Consider the following 22,773-nt stretch of genomic DNA (forward strand, 5'->3'; position numbering starts at 1 on the left):
GGTTAGGTTAGGTTATGTTATGGATATGTTAGGGTAGAGGACGTCCTGTTGAGGGGAGGGATGGTTAGGTTAGGTTAGGTTAGGGTAAGGGTATGATAGGTTAGGTTAGGGTGACATTAGGTTAGGTTAGAGTTGGGTGTGGATATGTATAAGGTAGATAATGTTATGGTTATAGGCCTATCACAGTAGAGTTTTGTTAGGTTATGGTTATGTTAGGTTATGGATATGTTAAGGTAGAGGACTTTCCGTTGAGGGGAGGGATGGTTAGGTTAGGTTAGGGTGACATTAAGTTAGGTTAGACTAGGGTTTGGATATGTATAAGGTAGATTAGGTTATGGTTATATTACGGTAGAGTTAGGTTAGGTTAGGTTAAGTTAGTTAAGGTAAGGGTTTGATAGGTTAAATTAGGGTGACATTGAGATAGGTTAGAGTGGGGTGTGGCTATGTGTGAGGTAGATTAGGTCATGGTTATATCACGGTAGAGTTAGGTTAGGTTATGGATATGTTAGGGTAGATTAGCACAGGTCAGGATAAGGGTATGATAGGTTAGGTTAGGGTCACATTCAGATACGTTAGAGTTGGGTGTGGCTATGTATACGGTAGATTAGGTTATGGTTATATTACGGTAAAGTTAGGCTAGGTTATGGATATGTTAGGGTAGATTAGCACAAGTCAGGGCAAGTGTATGATAGGTTAGGTTAGGGAAATAAGAACATATATTTCATCTATTTCTGAAGGTCAAAGAGGGGGTCAATCGGATTCTAATGAGTGTTTCTTTAGGTTCATGGTACAGAGGAACGGTCAAACTACCACCAGGGTCACAAAACTACTCCTGGAAATGCCCAAAACTCCTACAAAAGCCTTGGCAAATATGTGAACTTGGGCGACAAAATATTTTATCATACAATCCAAGAACGTAAGGAGTCTGCAAGAGGCTGGTAAGCTCGTACAAGGCAGATCTTGCAAATCCAACCCAGCTTGACCTCACTATCCATGGACATAATCAAACCCCCTTCTTGAATGTATAAATGAAATAAGAGCTTAGATTGGGGTTGTTAGATTGTTACTTTTGGGAGGTATAGGAGAGAAGGGAAGGGAAGGGAAAGAAAGGAAAGGGACGAGAAGAGATGAAGGGAAGAAGAGGGGAAAAGAGGAAAGGGAAGGAAGAAAGAGATGGAGAAATGAGAAGAGAATAAGGGAAGAGAAGAGAAAATAGTGAAGAGGGGAGGAGGTGAAAAGGGGAGAAAGAAAAAAAAGGGGAGAAAAGAAAGAGAAGAAGGAGGTGAAATGAAGGAAGAAAAGAGGATAGGTGGAGGAAGAGAAAAGGGAGAGAGAAGAGAAATGAAGGAAGAAGAGAAGAAAGGGAAGAAGAGAGGAGGGAGAAAGAGAAGGGAGGGGAAGAGAAAATGAAGGGAAGAAGAGAAAATGAAGGGAAGAAGAGAAAGGGAGGGACAGAGAGAAGAGAAAATGAAGGGAAGAAAAGAGGAGAGGTGAGGAAGAGAAAGGGAGGGACAGAGAAGAGAAAATGAAGGGAAGAAGAGAGGAGGGGTGAGGAAGAAAAAGGGAGGGACAGAGAAGAGAAAGGGAAGAAGAGAGGAGAGGAGGAAGAGAAAGGAGGGACAGAAGAGAAAATGAAGGGAAGAAGAGAGAGGGGTGAGGAAGAGAAAGGGGAAGAAGAGAGGAGATGTGAGGAAGAGAAAGGGAGGACAGAGAAGAGAGAAGAGAGGAGAGGAAGAGAAAGGGAGGGGCAGAGAGGAGAAAATGAAGGGAAGAAGAGAGGAGGGGGAGGAAGAGAAAGGAAAAATGAAGGGAAGAAGAGAGGAGAGGAGGAAGAGAAAGGGAGGGACAGAGAAGAGAAAGGAAGAAGAGGAGAGGTGAGGAAGAAAGGGAGGGACAGAGAAGAGAAAATGAAGGAAGAAGAGAGGAGGGTGAGGAAGAGAAGGGAGGGACAGAGAAGAGAAAATGAAGGAAGAAGAGAGGAGGGGTGAGGAAGAAAAGAAGAGAGGAGGGAGGAAGAAGAGAAGGGAAGAAGAGAGGAGAGGAGGATGAGAAAGGAGGGGCAGAGAGGAGAGAAATGAAGGAAGAAGAGGAGGAGGTGAGGAAGAGAAAGGAGGGGCAGAAGAGAAAATGAAGGGAAGAAGAGAGGAGGTGAGGAAGAGAAAGGGAGGGACAGAGAAGAGAAATGAAGGGAAGAAGAGAGGAGAGGTGGAGGAAGAGAAAGGAGGGACAGAGAGAGAAAATGAAGGGAAGAAGAGGAGGGGTGAGGAAGAGAAAGGAGGGACAGAGAGAAGAGAAAGGAAGAAGAGAGAGGAGGGGTGAGGAAGAGAAAGGGAGGGACAGAGAAGAGAAAATGAAGGGAAGAAGAGAGGAGGGGTGAGGAAGAGAAAGGGAGGGACAGAGAAGAGAAAATGAAGGGAAGAAGAGAGGAGGGGTGAGGAAGAGAAAGGGAGGGACAGAGAGAAGAGAAAGGGAAGAAGAGAGGAGGGGTGAGGAAGAGAAAGGGAGGGACAGAGAAGAGAAAATGAAGGGAAGAAGAGAGGAGGGTGGAGGAAGAGAAAGGAGGGACATAGAAGAGAAAATGAAGGGAAGAAGAGAGAGGGTGAGGAAGAGAAAGGGAGGGGCAGAGAGGAGAGAAAGGGAAGAAGAGAGGAGAGGTGAGGAAGAGAAAGGATGGACAGAGAGGAGAGAAAATGAAGGGAAGAAGAGAGGAGGGGTGAGGAAGAGAAAGGAGGGGCAGAGAGGAGAAAATGAAGGGAAGAAGAGAGAGGGGTGAGGAAGAGAAAGGGAGGGGCAGAGAGAGAAAATGAAGGGGAAGAGAGGAGGGTGAGGAAGAAAGGGAGGGCAGAGAGGAGAGAAAAGGGAAGAAGAGAGGAGAGGAGGAAGAGAAAGGGAGGCAGAGAGAGGTTAGGATAGTAAGGTTAGGTTAGGATAGGTTAGGGTAGTTAGGTTAGGATAGGTCAGGATAGGTTAGGTTAGGATAGGTCAGGATAGGTTAGGTTAGGTCAGGATAGGTCAGGATAGTAAGGTCAGGATAGGTTAGGATAGGGTAGGATAGTAAGGTTAGGTAAGGATAGGTTAGGGTAGTTAGGTTAGGATAGGTCAGGATAGGTTAGGATAGGTCAGGATAGGTTAGGATAGTAAGGTCAGGATAGGTTAGGGTACTTAGGTTAGGATAGGAATAAATCAACGAGTTTGGATAAAGGCTGGATTAGGGTTTGTAGGGTAAGTTTAGGTTACATCTGGGCTATGGATAAGTCAGGTTAGGTATAGATAGTGGTTGTAATAGTGGTGGTGGTGGTGGTGGTTGTAGTAGTAGTAGTAGTAGCAGTAGTAGTAGTAGTAGTAAGGAATGGGTTACTTTAATATTGAGAAATGGTCTTTCTCTTCTCTCTCTCTCTCTCTTGTGCATGCTTTTGACAGAATAAGAGACATTTTGAGAGAGAGAGAGAGAGAGAGAGAGAGAGAGAGAGAGAGAGAGAGAGAGAGAGAGAGAGAGAGAGAGAGAGAGAGAGAGAGAGAGAGAGAGAGAGAGAGAGAGCGTACTCACTAATCTAGCAATACTAATATCTTTTTAATAATCGTGGGAAAGGAAGAAAAAACAAAAACAAGCTGAAATTAAGGGCAAAAAACAAACAAACATAGGTCCATATCCGGACGAAAACATCAACAGGTAACATATTTTTTTATGAAGAGGGAGACGAGTGAGAAGGGGTTTTTTTTTTTCATTTAATGTTTGCTTTTGTGCCCCCTGAACTGTCTCCCTTTGCTGTAAAAAAAAAAGAAAGAAAGAAAATTGGTTAAAAAACGATAAAAAATAGTAGCTTTGGAGGGCGGTGTCTGGCGCAGTATGCCCACCCTACAGGACCGATACCAGGCAAACCTCACCAAATTCGGCAAGTCCCTCCTCCACAACCCCCGTCACAGAGATCTACTTCCACCCGCCCTCCCTTCCCCCACTAGACCCACAAGACACCACAATATTCTCGTCCCGGTCAAAACTCGCACGGACAGGCATCGGCTTAGTGCGATACCGTCTAGACATCTTCTGGGGTCAGCACAGGCAGCAGACCCTGTCATCGGTGCGGCAGTCATGCAAGAAAAGCGAAAGCGTGACAGCTGGGGAATTCCGGCCCGTGCATCGCTGCCTCCAGAGGGCTGCCAAACTGTCATATACTAATAAAACCTTTAATCAACACTATGCAGCTTGCTTTCATTATCCTTCACGATATAATCTAAATATAATTGTGAAACTACTTACACATCCCAAAACGAAAGGGAAACTCAATAATAAGTATAGCATTTTTTAGCAACACTGTAAAATACGTATGCCACGTTTCTTTATATGCTTATAAATATCTTATCCATAATAAGTTAACTGTTCTTTCATACGTTATAATACAAAGATTAAATGTGTATGCATATTTGCTGATCATATTTGCCATGGTTTTACTTATATTAGAACATTCCTACATCGTGCGCTGGAAGACACGCGGCAGAACTGTACAAGGGGATCCCACTATGCGCCCCACCCACCCACCCACGCGCACATTTAGCCGAGTCGGACAATCGGAGTTTGTTTGTGTCATGGGAGAGGACGAATGAGAATATTTTGTCATCGCGTGTAAATTAGTTGATAGGGAAGATAGTGACATGCGCGGCGAGGGAGAAAAGACTAGGGCGAGGAGATTGTGAAGGGAAAGGTTCAAGTGTGTGTGTGAAGGGGGGAGAGAGAGAGAGAGAGAGAGAGAGAGAGAGAGAGAGAGAGAGAGAGAGAGAGAGAGAGAGAGAGAGAGAGGGGGGGGGGGTCAGATGCGTGATAAAGAAGTTTCAGGCAAAGAAAACAATAATAAAAAATCTATGAAGGGAAAACGAGGAAAAGATGAAAGGAAAACGTTTAAGTACAAATCTATTTCTATATTTGTTTTGTCCCTTTTCGAATACCCTCAACACACACACACACACACACACACACACACACACACACACACACACACACACACACAAACAAACACACACACACACACTTTCCTAATCTTTTCTTTTTTCTCCCTTTCTCTTTTCTTTCCTGTTTTTTCCTTCCCTCTTCTTCCCTTCACCTCCTCTCTCTTATCTTCTCTTTTCTCCTTTTCTTTTCTTCCCTACATTCTCTTTTCTTTCCTCTCCTCTCCTCCCTTCTTTTCTCTTTTCTCCCTTCCTTTTTCTTTCCTCTTTTCTCCATCCCTTTCTTTTTTATTTCTTTTTCTCCCCTATTCTTCCCTTCACCTCCTCCCCTCTTCACTACCTTCTCTTTTCTTCATTTCCTTCCATTCCCTTCCCTTTTTAATTTCTCCATTCCCTTTTCTGTCCTTCATTCTCCTTCCATTTCTTCTCCTTCACTTTCCTTCCCTTCCTTTTCCACATACTTCATCTCTCCATCTCTTCCCCTTCTCCTTTCCTCTCCATTTTCTTCCATTCACCTTCTCCCCTCTTCACTATTTTCTCTTCTCCCTCCTCTTCTCTTTCTTCCTTTCCTTTCCTCTCTTCCCCTCCTTCTCTTCCCCCTTTTCTTCTCTTCATCTTCTCCCCTCTTCACTATTTTCTCTTCTTCCTCCTTTTCTTCCTTTCCTTTCCTCTTTTCCCCTCTCCTTCCCTTCATCTCCTCTCGTCCCTTCCTTTCCGTTCCTTTCCTTTCCTTCTCTTCTCTATACCTCCTTTACTCTGCTTCTCTTCCCCACTCTCCTCTCTATCCTCCTCCTCCTCCTCCTCCTCCTCCTCCTCCTCCTCCTTCCTTTCCCTCCCTAAGACTCCTCAACACTGACTGACAGATGTTGAGGCGGATCGTGTGTAAGTTGAGGAAGATTTATAGGAAGATGCGAAGAGTCTCAATGTGATCTATTTTTACACACACACACACACACACACACACACACACACACACACACACACACACACACACACACGTCCTGTTTTATTCAATAGGGAGAGTTATAAATGGAATGAAGTCTGTTGAGCTCTCTCTCATGTGGTTTGTTAAAAAAAAAAAAAAAAAAACTCGAAGTGGATGGACTGACTGACTGATTGACTGGCTAACTGACTGATTGCTTGACTGAGCGACTGACTGACTCACTGATTGACTGAGTGTGGCTGATCAATTGATTGGCTGACTGACTGACTGACTGACTGACATATCTTAAAGCAGAAAATGCCTAAGTGAATGTACTGACTGACTGACTGACTAACCGATTGACTGACTGACTGACTGACACATCTTAAATAAAAAAAAATGCCTAAGTGAATGTACTGACTGACTGACTAACCGATTGACTGACTGACTGACTGACACATCTTAAATAAATAAAAAAATGCCTAAGTGAATGTACTGACTGACTGACTAACCGATTGACTGACTGACTGACTGACACATCTTAAATAAAAAAAAAATGCCTAAGTGAATGTACTGACTGACTTACTGAGTGACAATGACTGACTGACCAGCTTCAGTTGAGAAAGAATTAAAAGAAACTAAATAAATAAAAGTAAAGTGGAATGCAAGATTAGCAAGCTGACTGACTGATTGACTGACTGACTAATTGACTGACTGATTAGATGGGTGATTGACAAATTGACTGATGATTAGATGACTGACTGACTAATGACTAAATGATTAGATGTCTGACTGACTGACTGACTAATTGGCTGACTGATTAGATGTCTGACTGATTGACTGACTAATTGACTGACTGATTAGATGTCTGACTGACTGACTGACTAATTGACTGACTGATTAGATGACTGACTGATTAGATTGACTGAGTGACTAAACAACTGATTGATTGACTGACTGATTGAGTAACCGACTGAAATTAAAGAAAAAAATGTGCGTAAAAATATATGTATGTGAAACAGGCGGGTTCACTGACTGACTGACTGACTGACTGACGCACGTACACACACACACACACACACGTGCGTAAATGACCACAGCAGGTTATATTTTTATCCTCTCTCTCTCTCTCTCTCTCTCTTTTCTTGTTTCCTTCTATTCTTATACGCGGAAGGCAAACGATCTCTTCAAAGTGAGAGAGAGAGAGAGAGAGAGAGAGAGAGAGAGAGAGAGAGAGAGAGAGAGAGAGAGAGAGAGAGAGAGAGAGAGAGAGAGAGATGCTGCCTGTTACATAGAAAAGAGGAAGAAGAGGAAGAGGAGGAGGAGGAGGAGGATTAGGATCTAGAGGGATAATACCTTTGAAGTGGGAAGAAAGGAAGAGGAGGAGGAGGAGGAGGAGGAGACGTGCGAAGAAAGAGAAGTAGAGGGAGAAAAGGATAAAGAAGAAAAACGGAGAAAGTAGATGAAAAACAAAATCAAAAATAAATAAATACATAAATAAATAAAGGAATGATGATGAAAGGAAAAATAAAGAAAAATAAGTTGAAAAACAAAGGATAACGTGAACAGGTAAAACAAAAGAACAATAAATAATAGTAATGATGTTAAAAATAAATAAATAAAATGTAAAAGTACTAACCTATGACTACTACTACTACAATTACTACTACTACTACTACTACTACTACTACTACTATTACTACTACTACTACTACAACAATTACTACTACTACTACTACTACTACTACTACTACTACTACTGCCACTACATCAACAGCAAGAAGAAGAAGAAGAAGAAGAAGAAGAAGAAAGAGAGAGGAAGAGAAAGAAGGGAAAGAAGGGAAAGATGAAGAAGTGCTACCCTACTACTACTTCTACTACTACTACTACTACTATTACTACTACTACTTCACCCACCTGGTCGCACGTGATCCAGAGAATGAGGGAGTGGGGGTATCGCAGCGCCCCCCCAAGACCCGAGCCCCCCTTCTGCCCCCTCTGTTCCTTAAGCAGGTAACTGTGTGGCCGACCCGTCTGCTCGTACACCTGAAGCGACCTGCCGAGGAGAAGACAGGTGTGTGAGGAGGAGGAGGAGGAGGAGGAGGAGGAACACGAACACAAAGGAACACACAGGAAGAACAAACAACAGCATACCTGATGGTCCTTACGAGGCTGTTTGTGACAAGCTACACTAACTATCTAATCAAAGGTGGAAGATGAAGGACAGCAAAGGCGAAGGCGAAGGTGGAGGAGGAGGAGGAAAAGTGGACAGGTGAGGTGGGAAGGTGAGAGAGGGGAGGGAGGAGAGGGGAAAGAGAAGGAATAAGAGGGGAAACGGAAGGGGAAAGGGAAAGGGATGCGAGGGGAAAAGGAAGGGAGGGGAAAGGGAAGGAATGAGAGGGGAAAGGGAAAGGAAGGGAGGGGAAAGGGAAGGGAAGGGAGGGGAAAGGGAAGGAATGAGAGGGGAAAGGGAAAGGAAGGGAGGGGAAAGGAAAAGGATGGGAGGGGAAAGGGAAAGGAAGGGAAGAAAGAGAGAGAGACAGCTTGGGTATGGGGAAGGGAAGGGTAAGGAAGGGGAGGATAAGGTATGGCGGAAAGGGAAGGAAAGGAAAGGAAAAGAAAGGAAGGGAAGGAGAGTAATAGAAGGGGAGGATAGGGAATGGGGGAGAAGGGAAGATAAAGGGAAGTAAGGGAAGGGATTAGAGAGAGAGAGAGAGAGAGAGAGAGAGAGAGAGAGAGAGAGAGAGAGAGAGAGAGAGAGAGAGAGAGAGAGAGAGAGAGAGAGAGAGAGAGAGAGAGAGAGAGAGTATAGCTTGAATAATCCACTGCTTTCTCTCTCTGCCCACACACACACACACACACACACACACACACACACACACACACACACACACTGGAAAACGTGACAAGATATTTTTTTTCTAATCTTCCTTTCCACTCAATTTCCTTCTCCACCTCCTCCTCCTCCTCTTCTCCTTATGTCCTCTTCTTCTATCTTACTCTTATCTTTTCTCTTCTTTATCTTCTTATCTTTTCTTTATTTCCTATTTTTCCTTCGTTTTCTTTATCATACTTTTGTTTCCATTTTTTCACCTTTTTTTCCTTTCCCTTTTTTTCTTCCTCTCTTCTTATCTCGTTTCTTTCTTTTTCTCTTCATCCTCCTTTTCCATTATTCTTTTTCCATCTCTTCTCTTCCTTTTTTTTTTTTTCTTCCTCATCCTCATCATTTTCTGTCTCTCCTCTTCCTTCTTCTCCACCTCTTGTTCCTTTTTCTCTCGTTTTCTGTTTCTCTTTTCCTTTCTCATTATTTTACTTTTTCTTCTCTTACTACTACTACTACTACTACTACTATGATAATGATGAAAGTTACGAAAATCAAGGTAAATAAGAGAGAGAGAGAGAGAGAGAGAGAGAGAGAGAGAGAGAGAGAGAGAGAGAGAGAGAGAGAGAGAGAGAGAGAGAGAGAGGTATTCTTTCCCTAGCCACACACACACACACACACACACACACACGTGCCAGCAAGGAAAAGTGTCCACGCAAATAGGCGAGAGAGAGACAATGACCCCGAGAGAGAGAGAGAGAGAGAGAGAGAGAGAGAGAGAGAGAGAGAGAGAGAGAGAGAGAGAGAGAGAGAGAGAGAGAGAGAGAGAGAGAGAGAGAGTACTGTTGTTGTTGTTATTTACGCATGTGTCCAAAAAAACGGAGACACATTCATTGCCGTGTGTCCTAAACCATTACCATTCCTCCGTGGCCCAGTGGTTAGCGTGCCTACCTAAGAATCTGCGGGCCTGGCTTCGAATCCCTGTGTGTATTTGCCCCAGTCACGGTTATTGCGAGTACTGGAAATGGAGACAGAGAGGTAGATAGATAGATAGAGATAGACAGATTGCTAGATATAGATAGATATAGATTGGATTATGACATTGATTAAGGGATGACTAAATTGTGTCTTTTTTTGTTTTGTTTTTTGTTAAGTGAGTAAATGAGGAAGAGAAGAAATAGTGAACGAAGGAGGAAGAAGAAGAAGAAGAAGAAGAAGAAGAAGAAGAAGAAGAAGAAGAAGAAAGAGAAGAAGACAAAATGCAGGTTTAATATATGTAAAATAAGAAGAGGAGGAGGAGGAAGGGAGGAGGAAGAAAAAGAGTAGGACTAAGAGGAACATGGAAGAGGAAAAGGAAGAAAAAAGTAAAAGAAAATGGATTAATAAAGAAAATCATAATTGTCCTCCTCTCATATTTTTTTTTCCTTTTTCTTCCTCTTCCTTTTCTTCCCTTTTCACTTTTATCTTTTTTACCACGAGTCTTCACCATGCTCTTCTCTTCCCCTCTTCCTCTCCTCTCTTCATTTTCCCTTCCCTTCATCTCTCCTTCTTCTTCCTCCCTTCCTTTCTCTTCCCTCTTCCATCTATATAACTACCCTTCTTCACCGTTTTCTCCCTTCCCCTTCCCTTCTTCCTCCTCTCTCCATTTTCCCTTTCCTTCATCTCTCCATCTTCTTCCTTCCTCCCTTCCTTTCTCTTCCCTTTTCATCTATATAACTACTCTTCTTCACCGTCTTCTCCCTTCCCCTTCCCTTCTTCTTTCTCTTCCACTTAACTTTCCTTCCCTTCACCTACCTTCTACACCCTTCTTCCTCTCTTCTTCCCATTCTTTACTCCCTTCCCTTCATTATCTTCCCAAATCCTCCTCTTCCCTTCCTTCACCTTTCTCCTCCTTTCCTACTTGTCATTCTCCATTCTTCCCCTTCCTCTTCACCTTCCCATCTCTTCCCCTCCGTTCCTCCTCCTCCTCCTCCTCCTCCTCCTCCTCCTCCTCCTCCTCCTCTACCTTCCTCATCCCCCTCCCACTTAAAAATTATTCCAACATTTCCGCGTTCACATAATTGGAAGAGGAGGAGGAGGAGGAGGAGGAGGAGGAGGAGGAAGGGAGGGGGGGGGGAGGGGACTGCGACCGAATTCAATGTTGTTTTCGGAATAATAAATTGTCTGTGTGTATTTGTTATTATTATTATTATTATTATTATTATTATTATTATTATTATCATAGAACAAGTAACATATATAAAAGAAAGGATACTATAAGGAAAGGTCGGATAATGGGTGATAAATAGATGTAGATAGATACATAGATAGATAATTAGATAAAAAGAAAGAAATAGAGAAGAGAAGAAGAAGAAGGGCACAGAGAAATAACAAAAGGACGGAGAAGAGGAAGAAAGAAGAAGAAGAAATGAAAAAAAAAGTCGGTGTAAGGAGAAAAAAAATAAAGAAAAAGAATATAAAGGAAAAATGATGAAAGGAAAAAGAAAGTGAAATGAAGGAGGACAAAAAGAAAGAAGAAAAGGACGGAGATGAGGAAAAAAGAAGATAAGAAAACAGAAAATTCGGTGTAAGAATAGAAAAAGAAAACAAAACAAAACAAGAAAAATAGAGGAAGAAAAAAGGAATAAAATAATAAAAAAAAAGAGTGGAATGAAGGACAAAAGGAAAGAAAGAAAAAAATGAAAGGAAAGAAAAAGTGAAATGAAGGAGGAAAAAAGGAAAGAAGAAAAGGACGGAGAAGAGGAAAAAAGAAGATAAGAAAAAAGAAAAGTCGGCGTAAGAAGAAAAGTAGAAAAATAAGAAAAATAAAAGAAAAAAAGTGTGAAATGAAGGAGGAAGACGAAGAGAAATAAATAACAAGAAGAAGAAAAAATGGAATAAAGAAAATGAATAAAATACAAAAAATGAAAATTCAAAGTAAGAAAAAAAGAAAAAGAAAGAAAATTTTGAAAAACAAACAAAACATGGACAGAAGTAAAAAAAAAAACAAGAAAATTCAAAGTAATATAAATACCTCCCCCCCCTAAAAAAAAAATACAACTCAAGTAATTACGGTACCTTTAAAGACAACGTTTACAAATTTAGAAAAAAAAACAAACAAATAAAAACAAAAACCTATCAAAAAATATCCGTGACCAAAACTTTGATGAACATAACCTTACCATAGCCAACTAGTGGGGAGGGGGAGGGGAAGAAAGGGGAGGAAGGGAAAGATGGGGAAGAAGAGGAAGGGGTAAGGATAAGTAAGAGAGGGAGGTGAAGGGGTAGGAAAGAATGGGCGTGGAAAAGGAAGGGGGAAGGGAAGATGACGAAGGGGAGGGAGAAGAAGGAAAGGAAGGGAGGAAAGTGAAGAGAAAGAGAAGGGAGAATGGTGAAGAGAAAAGGGAGGAAGGGAGAAGGATGATGAGGAAGAGAAGGAAAGGAGGGTGAGGAAAAGGAAGGGGGAATGGAGGATGACGAAGGGAAGGGAGAAGTAAGGGAAGGAAGGGAGGAGAGTGAAGAGAAGAAGGGAGAATGGTGAAGGGGAAAGGGAGGAAGGGAAAATGGTGAAGGGAAAGAGAAGGGGGGCTGACGAAAAGAAAAGGGGAGAAAGAGATAATGACGAAAAGGAAGAAGGAAAGGGATGATGAAGAAGGGGAAGAAAGGAAGTGAAGAGGAAGAGGAGGAAGGGAGGATGACAAGAAAGAGGGAAGAGAAGGGGAAGAAGAAAATGGAAAGGGAGATAAAGAGGGTAACAAGAGAGAGAAAACGAAGGGAGAGGAGGAGGAGGAAGAGGAGAGGAAGAAGAGGAAAGGAAACATGGAAACACGGAAACATGATGGAGTTATTAGCTTCCAAAAAATCTACGGGTCTGTCTTTCCCTATTTCACTAAACACACACACACACACACACACACACACACACACACACACACACACACACACACACCTCTCTCTATGTGACAAGACAATAGGGAAACGTACTGTGTGTGTGTGTGTGTGTGTGTGAGTGTGTGTGTGCGTGTGAGGCAGGCAGAGACAAACACACATACAGAGAGAGAGAGAGAGAGAGAGAGAGAGAGAGAGAGAGAGAGAGAGAGAGAGAGAGAGAGAGAGAGAGAGAGAGAGGCCTAGGAAATTTCTTATCTAGATCGTACCATAGCAACTCTCTCTCTCTCTCTCTCTCTCTCTCTCTCTCTCTGTACCCAATGAGCAAAAAGCATCCAAGTGAAATAATACAAAAGAGAGGAAGAGGAAAAAGGAGGAGGAGGAGGAGGAGGAGGAGGAGGAGGAGGAGGAGGAGGAGGAGGAGGAGGAGGAGGAGGAGGAGGAGGAGATAGAAGACTTCAAAGAGAACGAATCAGAGGTGAGAGAGAGAGAGAGAGAGAGAGAGAGAGAGAGAGAGAGAGAGAGAGAGAGAGAGAGAGAGAGAGAGAGAGAGAGAGAGAATTAATTAAGCTAACTATTGAATTGGCGGAGGAGAGGAGAATAATGGGGAGGAATGGGAGGGGAGGAAGGGAGGGACGGGGAGAGAAATGGAGAAAAGGGAGAGAAAAGGGGGGGGGGAGAGGGAAGGAAGGAAGAAGAGGTAGAAAAGAGAGGAAAGGAGGAAAGAGGGAAGAGAAGGAATGGAATGAAAAAGAGAGGAAGAGAAGGAGAGGGAAGAAAAGGAAGAGGAGGGAAAAAGGGAAGAAGGGAGAGAGGGAAGGGAAAACAAGAAAGAAGAGAGAGGAGGAAGGGAAATAATGAACAGAGGAGGAGGGGAGGAAGGACAGGAGAGGAAAGAAGAGAAAAGAGGGAAGAAGAGAAAAGGAAAAAAAGGGAGGAAGGGAGGGAAGGTAGGGGAGGCGATGAACTCTAAAAAGGGAGGAAAACGAGAGAGAGAGAGAGAGAGAGAGAGAGAGAGAGAGAGAGAGAGAGAGAGAGAGAGAGAGAGAGAGAGAGAGAGAGAGAGAGCAATAATGTGGTATATTACATAATTTGGCTCGAGACCAAAGGCAGTAATTATAAGGGGAGGGGGGTGGGGAGGAAGAGGAGGAGGAGGAGGAGGAAAAGGGGAAGGGTAGAGGAAGAAGGGAAACTTAAGTGATGATGGTAGTGGGAAGGGAGGAGGAGGAGGAGGAGGAGGAGGAGGAGGAGGAGAAGAAACATTGACGAGCAGGCAGCAGAAAGCCTATTGGCTCATTGCGAGGCTGCCTTCTTTAAGGGATTTAATCAATCCGTCAGCCGCAGGAGTGGCTTGCAGGGAAGGATTGAAGCACTACTGAACGTACTCGTGGATACGTTTAGTTCACTCCCGACGCAGCAAAGTGACGGTCAATGCAATTTTTAAAGGAGTTGATTATTTCCGCACTAACCACTCCTGCAGGAAGGCTGTTCCAGTGGCGGCCGACTCTGTTCCAAAAATAACTCCTGCCGATATCCGTAAAGCATCGCTTGGCTTGAATTGTTTTACCGTTGTTTTCTGCTTGTGGGTTAGATTGTAACATGTAGAGTTTGGAGTGATCAACGTTGCTGAGCTTGTTCAGGTACTTAAATACTTGTATCATGTCTCCCCGCAGTCGTCTCTTTCCCAACGTGGAGAGGTTGAGTCGCGTGAGTCGCTCTTCATAGGGCTTCGTCCTCAGTGATGGTATCATCTTCGTGGCGCGGCGCTGTACTCTCTCAAGTAATTCAATGTCTTTCCTGTAATTAGGAGACCAGAATTGCACGGCGTATTCCAGGTGGGGCCTTACCAGCGAATTGTACAAGGATAACAGTTAACAGGGAGGAACACAAAGACACACAAAGGAAGAACAAACAACAGCAGACCTGCTGGTCCTTACGAGGCTGTTTGTGACAAGCTACACTAACTATCTAATCAAAGGTGGAAGATAAAGGACAGCAAAGGCGAAGGCTCCTCCCCACCCAAGGGAATAAGGATGGAGAAAGGGAGAGAAGAATTAAAAGAAGGGAAGACTGGAAGAGAAAAGTAAAGAAAAAAAAGGAAGAAAACAAGAAAAATAAATAAAGGAACCATGCAGCATGGAAGGAGGAGGAGGAGGAGGAGGAGGAGGAGGGAGGAAAGAGTAGGGAAAGCAGAATTAGTCTAGTCGTAAAAGAGAGAGAGAGAGAGAGAGAGAGAGAGAGAGAGAGAGAGAGAGAGCGAGAGAGAGAGCGAGAGAGAGAGAGAGAGAGAGAGAGAGAGAGCGGATGACCTGTCGTGGGTGAATGACCTTATGGGGAGGTCACGGCTACAGACAGGTAAATAAGAGGTGGAGGAGGAGGAGGAGGAGGAGGAGGAGGAGGAAGAGACAAAACCGGGGGAGAGAGAACAGATGTGAGTACGAGGAAAGAGGTGGTGGAGGAGGAGGAGGAGGAGGAGGAGGAGGAGGAGGAGGAGGAGGAGGAGGAGGAGGAGGAGGAGGAGGAGGTACATAAGCTTGAGGGGAGGGAGGACATGTGAGGGTACGGAGGGAAGAAGAAGAAGAAGAGGAGGAGGAGGAGGAGGAGGAGGAGGAGGAGGAGGAGGGGGAAAGGAAACAAATAGAAAAGGAAGTAGTGGAAAAGAGATGATGAGAAATAGGAGAAAATATGAACGAAAGAGAGGAAGAAAGGAAAGAAAGAAAAGAAGAATTAACGAAAGAAAGAATAAAAGGAATAATAAAAAGAAAAGGGAAAAGAAAAGAAAAAGATCGAAAAAATAAAAAAGGAAGTGGAAAAAAAGATCAAGCGAAAGAAAGGAAGAAAATGTGAAAGTAAAAAAAAAAAAGAGGAAATAAGGAAAACAGGAGAAAAATGAAAATAAATGAAAAATAAAGATGAAAAAAAAAATTCTGATGAAAACGAAAGTGACAGACGGAGGAAAAAGAAGAATAAGAAATAACAAAAAAAAGAAGAGGAAAAGAACAGCTACGAAAGTGAAAGGGAGGAAAAGAGAAAAGGGAGGAAAGGGGGGAGAGGAAAGGGAGGAAGAAAAAATGGAAGAAGCAGAAAAGAAAAAAAATTACAGGTGGGGGAGAGGAAGAAAGGGGGAGAAGGGGAAAGAAGGGAGGAGGGAGGGGAGAGTGAGTAGAAGATGGGGAGGAAAGGGGATGGAAGAGGAGGGGAGGAGGAAAAAGGGAAGAGGGAGAGATGAAGGGGAAAAGAAGGGGAGATGAAACAGAGGAAAGAAGAAAATGGGGAGGAAACAGAGGAGGAAGATGGGGAGAGAAGGGGAGGGGAGAGGAGGAAAAAGGGAAGAGGGAAAGATGAAGAGGAAAAAAAGGGGAGATGAAACAGAGGAAAGAAGAAAATGGGGAGGAAACAGTGGAGGAAGATGGGGAGGGGAGAGGGTGGGAGAGGAGGAAAAAGGGAAGAGGGAAAGATGAAGAGGAAAAAAAGTGGAGATAAAACAGAGGAAAGAAGAAAATGGGGAGGAAACGGAGGAGGAAGATGGGGAGGGAAGGGAAGGGGAGAAGAGGAAGGGGAGGGGAGAGGAATGACAGGTGGCGAGAGCATTGCCCTTCCTCTCCCCCAACAACAGTTCTCCTCCCCTCCTCCTCCCCTCCCCAACTGTCCCTTCCCTCCCCTCCCCTCCCTAGCTGTCCCTTCCCTCCCCTCATCTCCTCCCCTTCCCTACCCACCACCACCTGATTACGAAACAACCACGCCCTCCTCCTCCTCCTCCTCCTCTTCCACGCGCGCAGAAGGAGGCGGAGGAGGAGGAGGAGGAGGAGGAGAGTACATGAGCGCGCGCATCTGGGCGGGTTTGGTGTTGACGGAAGAGGAGGAGGAGGAGGAGGGAGAAGAGAAGGAGGGGTGGGAAAGGAGTTCTGGTACATTAGGTAAGGGAGGAGGAGGAGGAGGAGGAGGGGTTTCCAGACGGCTGCGGGAAGAAGAGGAAGAAGAGGAAGAGGAAGAGGAGGAAAGCCCAACCTCGCCCTTGACATTGCGTACATATGGTCCCAGGGAGGAGGAGGAGGAGGAGGAGGAGGAGGAGGAGGAGGAGGAGGAGGAAGAAGAGTAACCCGACTCTGTATATGTTTACTTTTTCAAATCGACACCAAAGAGGAAGAGGAAGAGGAAGAGGAAGAGGAGGAGGTGTGTAAATTGTATCACCTGTAACACCAACACCGGACAAGGAAGAGGAAGAGGAAGAGGAGGAGGAGGAAGAGGAGGAAGAAAAAAAGTGAAGTAAAGAGTAAAGAGAAGAATTATAGAGTGAGAGAGAGAGAGAGAGAGAGAGAGAGAGAGAGAGAGAGAGAGAGAGAGAGAGAGAGAGAGAGAGAGAGAGAGAGAGAGAGGTTAATGACTTATTCAAATCATTCTTTGTTTGTTTACAATTATGACAAGCAGGTGTGTGTGTGTGTGTGTGTGTGTGTGTGTGTGTGTGTGTGTGTGTGTGTGTGTGTGTGTGTGTGTACGCAAGTTTTAAAAATATCAGAGAAAAAAAAATTAAGTAAAAAAAGGAAGAAAATAAAAGGTACAAACAACGAGAAAGAAAGAAAATGAAACAAAAAAAGGGGTAAAAAAAAGGAAAAAAAATAGCTTACAGAAAATAGTACTAGTAATAATAATAATAATAATAATAATAATAATAATAATAATAATAATAATGATAATAATAATAATAGCAGTAATTAAGAAGAAACAATGACGGATACCTCTCTCTCTCTCTCTCTCTCTCTCTCTCTCTCTCTCTCTCTCTCTCTCTCTCTCTGTGTGTGTGTGTGTGTGTGTGTTCGACTCAAGTTACTAGTCCAACACATTTACTAATGGGTGAGAGAGAGAGAGAGAGAGAGAGAGAGAGAGAGAGAGAGAGAGAGAGAGAGAGAGAGAGAGAGAGAGAGAGAGAGAGAGAGAGAGAGAGAGAGAGAGAAGGGGGGAAGTGACAGACAGACGTCACACCGTTTTCACACACACACACACACACACACACACACACACACACACACACACACACACACACACACGATCTCCCCACCCCCGCCCCCACCCCCCCAAACACCATACCAAACTCACAAAAACTCCTCAGGTAACCCACCTTAGGCGGGAACAGGTTTGCAAATGGAGAAGAAATGAGGAGGTGGCGGAGGAGGCGGTGGAGGAGACACAGAAAGCTCGCTGGCATATATCGACGAATGTTAATTTGGGAGGAAAAAAAAGAGAAGGAAAGGGAGATAACGACGCTGTAGGAGGAGGAGGAGGAGGAGGAGGAGGAGGAGGAGGAGGAGGAGGAGGAGGTGGAGGAGGAGGTGGAGGAGGAGGAGGTGGAGGAGGAGGAGGAATAGGTGGAGGAGGAGAAGGAGGAAGAGGAGGACACAGAAAAAAACAGGCTATAGAAAAGTTGTAGGCCTATATAAAAGACCAGTCTGCTTGTTATCCAGTCTGAAAGGTAGGCATTGTAAGACGGTACAGAGGAAGGGGCAAACTACCACCGGGGTCATAAAACTACCCCTGGAAATGCCCACAACTCCCTGGAAAGCCCTGTCAAATGTGGGTCCTTCCTTCTTTCCTTTCCTCTTCTTCCCTCCTCCCTTCCATCTTTCCTGCCTCCTCTCATCTTTCACAATTTCTCTTCCCCCTCCCCATCTTCTCCTCTCCTCCCCTCTCTTTCCCCTACCCATCTTCTCTTCACCTCCTCTCTCTTCCTCCCAGCATCTTTCCTCTCTCTCTCTTTCTCCCCATTTCCCTCCTCTTTTTTCCTTGCCCCTCTCTTCACCTCATCTCTTCCTTCCAGCATCTTTCCCTCTCCCATCATCTTTTCTTTTCCTCCCCATCTTCACCTCTCTCTTCCTTCCAGCATCTTTCCTCTCTCTTCCCTCATCTTTCACAATTTCTCTTTTCCTTCCCCATCTTCTCCTCTCCTCCCCTCTCTTTCCCCTCCCCATCTTCTCTTCCTTCCAGCATCTTTCCTTTCCTCTCTCCCATCTCTTCCTTCCAATTTATCTTTCCTCTCATCTTTCACAATTTCTCTTTCCCTCCCCATCTTCTCTTTCCTCCCTCTCTTTTCCTTTCCCCTCTCTTCCTTCCAGCATCTTTCCTCTCTCTTCCCTCATCTTTCACAATTTCTCTTTCCCCTCCCCATCTTCTCCTTTCCTCCCCTCTCTTTCCTCCCTTTCTTTTCCTTTCCCCTTCTTTCCCCTCTTCACTGACCCGCTCAATAATCCCAAAACAAGCATTGTACACACGACCACTCACCCTTATAACAACGAAATAGCACTCGATACAATGTTTAAAGGGTCTGATCGCTCTTATACCAACTACCTCTGAGGGTGTTTGTCTGTCTGTCTGTCTGTCTCTCTGAATTTGTCAAGGAAGAAGGACGGAAGAGGAGGAGGGATGAGGGAGGAGGAGGAGGAAGAGGATGAGGGATTAGGGGAGGAAGAGGAAGAAGAGAGGAGAAAAAAAAACAGATAATGAAAAGAAGGGAAATTGAAGGAGATAATGATGGGGAAATAAGGAGAGAACAGAAAATGAAAGAAAGGAGAAGTAGCGAACAGAAGAAGGGAAGGAAAAGTGAGGAAAGAGAGAGAATGGGAAGAGGGGGAGGGAAGAGGAGCAGGAGAAAGAGGGGAGAAGGAAAACAGTGAAAAGGGAAAAGAAGAGGGAAATAAAGGAAACAAGAGAGGAAAATGGGAAAAATAGGAGAAGTGAAGAAAAGGAAAAGAAGGGGAAGAAATGGATGATGAAAGGAGGGGAAACGGAAAGAGAAAGGGAATTGGCGAAGAAGAAAAGGGAATAAGGGAAAAGAAAAGAAAAGGTGAGGGAGGAGGAGGAGGAGGAGGAGGAGGAGGAGGAGGAGGAGGAACACAGATAATGGAAAAGAAGGAAAACAAAGAAAGTGAAGGAAAAAGAGGAGGGAGAAAAGGAAATAATAAGGAAAATGAATAAGAGAAAAGTGAGGAAAAGGAGGAGGAGGAGGAGGAGGAGGAAAGGGGAAACAAAAAAGAAGAGAGGGAAAGGAATAAAAGGAAAAGAGGAAAACAAGTGGAAGAAAGGAAGGAAGAAGAGGAAAAAGGAAAACAGGAAGAGGAAAAAGAGGAGGAGGAGGAAAGGGAAAACAAAAGTGAAGAAAGAGGGAAATAAATAAAAAGGAAAAGAGGAAAACAAGTGGAAGGAAGAAGAGGAAAAAGGAAAACAGGAAAAGAAAGGAGGAGGAGGAGGAGGAAGAGGAGATAATGGATGAGGAAGAGGAGGAAGAGGATATTTAGTAAGCTCTTCTAGCCTTCAACCGACACTCTCCCTCCCTCCCCTTCTCCCTCCTCCTTCTCCCCCTTCTCCCCCCTTCTCTCCCCTCATTTTTCAAGGGTACGCCGAGTCTGTCTGGGCGAGGCTGTTGACCCTGTATTTCCTCCCCTCTTTCCCCACCCCATCTCCCCTCTTTCCTCCCCTTCCCTCCCCACCTTACCTACCTCTCTTTCCTCTCCCCACCTCGGTACCTCCCCTCTTTCCTCTCTTTTGCTCCTCCCCTCCCGACCTACCTCTCTCTCCCCTCTCTCCTTCCCCTCCCCTCCCCACCTCGCAAAGTCTTATCTCCCCTCTTTCCCCTCCCTACCTAGCTCTCTCCTCCCTTTCCCCTCCTTATCTCCCCTCTTTCCTCTCTCTTTCCTTCCTCTTCCTCAGCATCTTTCCTCTCTTTCCCCTCCCCATCTTCTCCTTTCCTCTACCCATCTTCTCTTTCCTCCCTCACTTTTCCTCTCCCCTTCTTTCTCCTTTTCTCTTTACCTTCATCCCCCTTCCTCTCCCCTCCCCACTTTCTCTCTTTCCCTAACCATCTCCTCTTTCTCTCCTTTTCCCTTCTTGCCTCTTCTTTTCCCCTCCCCACTTTCTCTTCCTTTTTTCCTCCCCACCTATCTTCCCTTTCTTTCCCTGCCTCTCCCCTCTTTCCCCTCCCCAAGCTGTTTCCTTTCCCCTCCCAACATTTCTCTCCCCTTCCTCATTTTCCCCTCACCTGTCTCCTACTTTCCCTTTCCGCATCTCCCCTCTTTTTATCATCTACCCTTTCCCCTCCCCACCATCTCCCCTCTCCCCTCTTTTCCCCTTACAAGCTCCCCGTTTTTCCCTCTCTCTCTCTCTCTTTCTCCTCTCCCCTCTCTCATCCCCTTCTTATATCCCTTCTCCCCTCTTTCTTTCTCTCCCCTCCTCCCAATTCACTCTCCTCCCCTCTCCCCTACCTATTATAAGGTTGTAAAGAGGGCAACCACGTTAATTCTCTCTCTCTCTCTCTCTGACATGTCCTTTCCCTCCTCTGCTCTTTTCTTTTTCCCTTCTTCTTCTTCTTCTTCTTCTTCTTCTTCTTCTTCTTCCTCCTCCTCCTCCTCCTCCTCCATTGCATAACGTAGCATTTTTTCCCTCCAGAAGTAAGAGGAAAAAAAAGAGGAAAAGTCTTCTTAATATTTTCCCAGACGGTCCAAGAACAATCTGATTTACCTCCTCTTAAATTCCTCCTCCTCATCTTCCTCTTCTTCCTCCTCCTCCTCCCTAGTCTTCCTTTCCAAGTCTTTTTCCATTACATAAAAGGGGTGAAAACTTGTGCTGGAGAGAGAGAGAGAGAGAGAGAGAGAGAGAGAGAGAGAGAGAGAGAGAGAGAGAGAGAGAGAGAGAGAGAGAGAGAGAGAGAGAGCATACGACGACGTAGTTGGCAAAATTATTGAGAGGGTAAGGAGGAGAAACAGGGGAAGGGAGAGGAGGAGGAGGAGGAGGAGGAGGAGGAGGAGGAGGAGGAGGAGGAGAACGATGAGGAGGAGGAGGAGAAATAGGATAATTTGCTATGGCCTGTTTAATAAATAAGAATATAAAATGGAGTATGAGTAAAAAAAGGGGGGAGATGGAGAGGGGGAAGGAAGAAGAGCAAACATAAAACCATTGAAAAGCAGGCGACAGAAAGTTCGTTGGCGTTTTCAATAACCTACAAAGCCAATGCAAGATCAAATTCGCTTCCATTACAACGAAAAAAAAAAAACTTAATGCGATTATTTGGGATTAAACCGATTTTCGCTATAACCGTTTTGGCGGGAAGTTTGTTGCAGCGGCGGGAGAGAGAGAGGGAGAAGGGGAGGAGGAGGAGAGGGAGAAGAGGGAGAAGGAAAGGGGGGGAGAAGAGGGGAAAAAAGAGGGAAGGGCGGATGAGAAGGGAAAAAGAGAAAGGAAAGTGAAGGAAGAGGGAAGAAGGAAAAGGAAGGAAAGGGGGAAAAGAAATAAAGAGGAGAAAGGTAAGGAGGAAGAGGGGAAAAGAGGAAAGGGTAGAAAGAAGAGAGAAGAGAGGAGAGGAAAGGAAGGGAAGGGAGGGAGAAGAGGAAGGGGGAAAGAGGGAAGAGGGGAAAGGGGAAAAGAAAATATAGGAAAAGAATAAAAAACTACTTCGTCGGTTACTCTTTTCTTGCTTTTCCTCTTCATTTCCCCTTCTTCCTCTTTACTCTCCCATTTCTCTCTTCCTTCCTCTTCTTCCTCATCCTCGCGTCTTCATCAGTCCCCTGTCCATCATTTTTCCCTTCATCTCCCCTTCTTCCTCTTTCCTCTTTCATTCTCTTCTTCCTCCTCCTCCTCCCATATCTCTCTTCTCATTCCCCTTTTCATCATTTTTCCCTTCATCTCCTCTTCTTCCTCTTTCCTCTCTTCCCTCCTCCTCTTCCTCATCCTCTCTTCCCATATCTCTCTTCTTCTCATTCCCCTTTTCATCATTTTTCCCTTCATCTCCCCTTCTTCCTCTTTCCTCTTTCATTCTTTTCTTCCTCCTCCTCCTCCCCTCCCATCTCTCTCTTCTTCCTCAATCCTCCTCCCACTTAAAATTTTTCTACCATCGTTACTGCATTCACATAATTGGAGGAGGAGGAGGAGGAGGAGGAGGAGGAGGAGGAAGCATTTAAAGAAACGATAAAAGAAAAAAAAAAACAGCTATACATTTTTTATTTAATTTCCTCCATTTTATTTTCTTTATTTTTCTTTTTCCCTTCATTTTTATTTTCTTGTGTTTTTTCAGTCCACGATTTTTATTTATTTATTTTTCTTCTTTTTCTTCTCCTTTTCTACTTTTCATTATTTCTTCTCTTCCTTTATTTTCCTTCTTTTTCTTTTTTTCCTTCATTTATATTTTCTTGTGTTTTTTCAGTCCACGATTTTTATTTATTTATTTTTCTTCTTTTTCTTC

The 22,773-nt window shown here is 44.3% G+C and overlaps 1 protein-coding gene across 1 annotated transcript in view; it reads right to left on the reverse strand.

Moving 5' to 3' along the window:
- The window catches only part of LOC126989232 (tRNA dimethylallyltransferase-like), a 70,611-nt gene that overhangs the window by 13,587 nt on the left and 34,251 nt on the right, over positions 1-22,773 (reverse strand). The window contains exon 3 of the mRNA XM_050847866.1: positions 7,781-7,919. Within this exon, the coding sequence (XP_050703823.1) occupies positions 7,781-7,919 (139 nt within the window). The remainder of the gene's footprint in view (positions 1-7,780; positions 7,920-22,773) is intronic.

The sequence above is a fragment of the Eriocheir sinensis genome, unplaced genomic scaffold (genome assembly GCF_024679095.1).
Source record: "Eriocheir sinensis breed Jianghai 21 unplaced genomic scaffold, ASM2467909v1 Scaffold1106, whole genome shotgun sequence".
NCBI lineage: Eukaryota > Metazoa > Arthropoda > Malacostraca > Decapoda > Varunidae > Eriocheir > Eriocheir sinensis.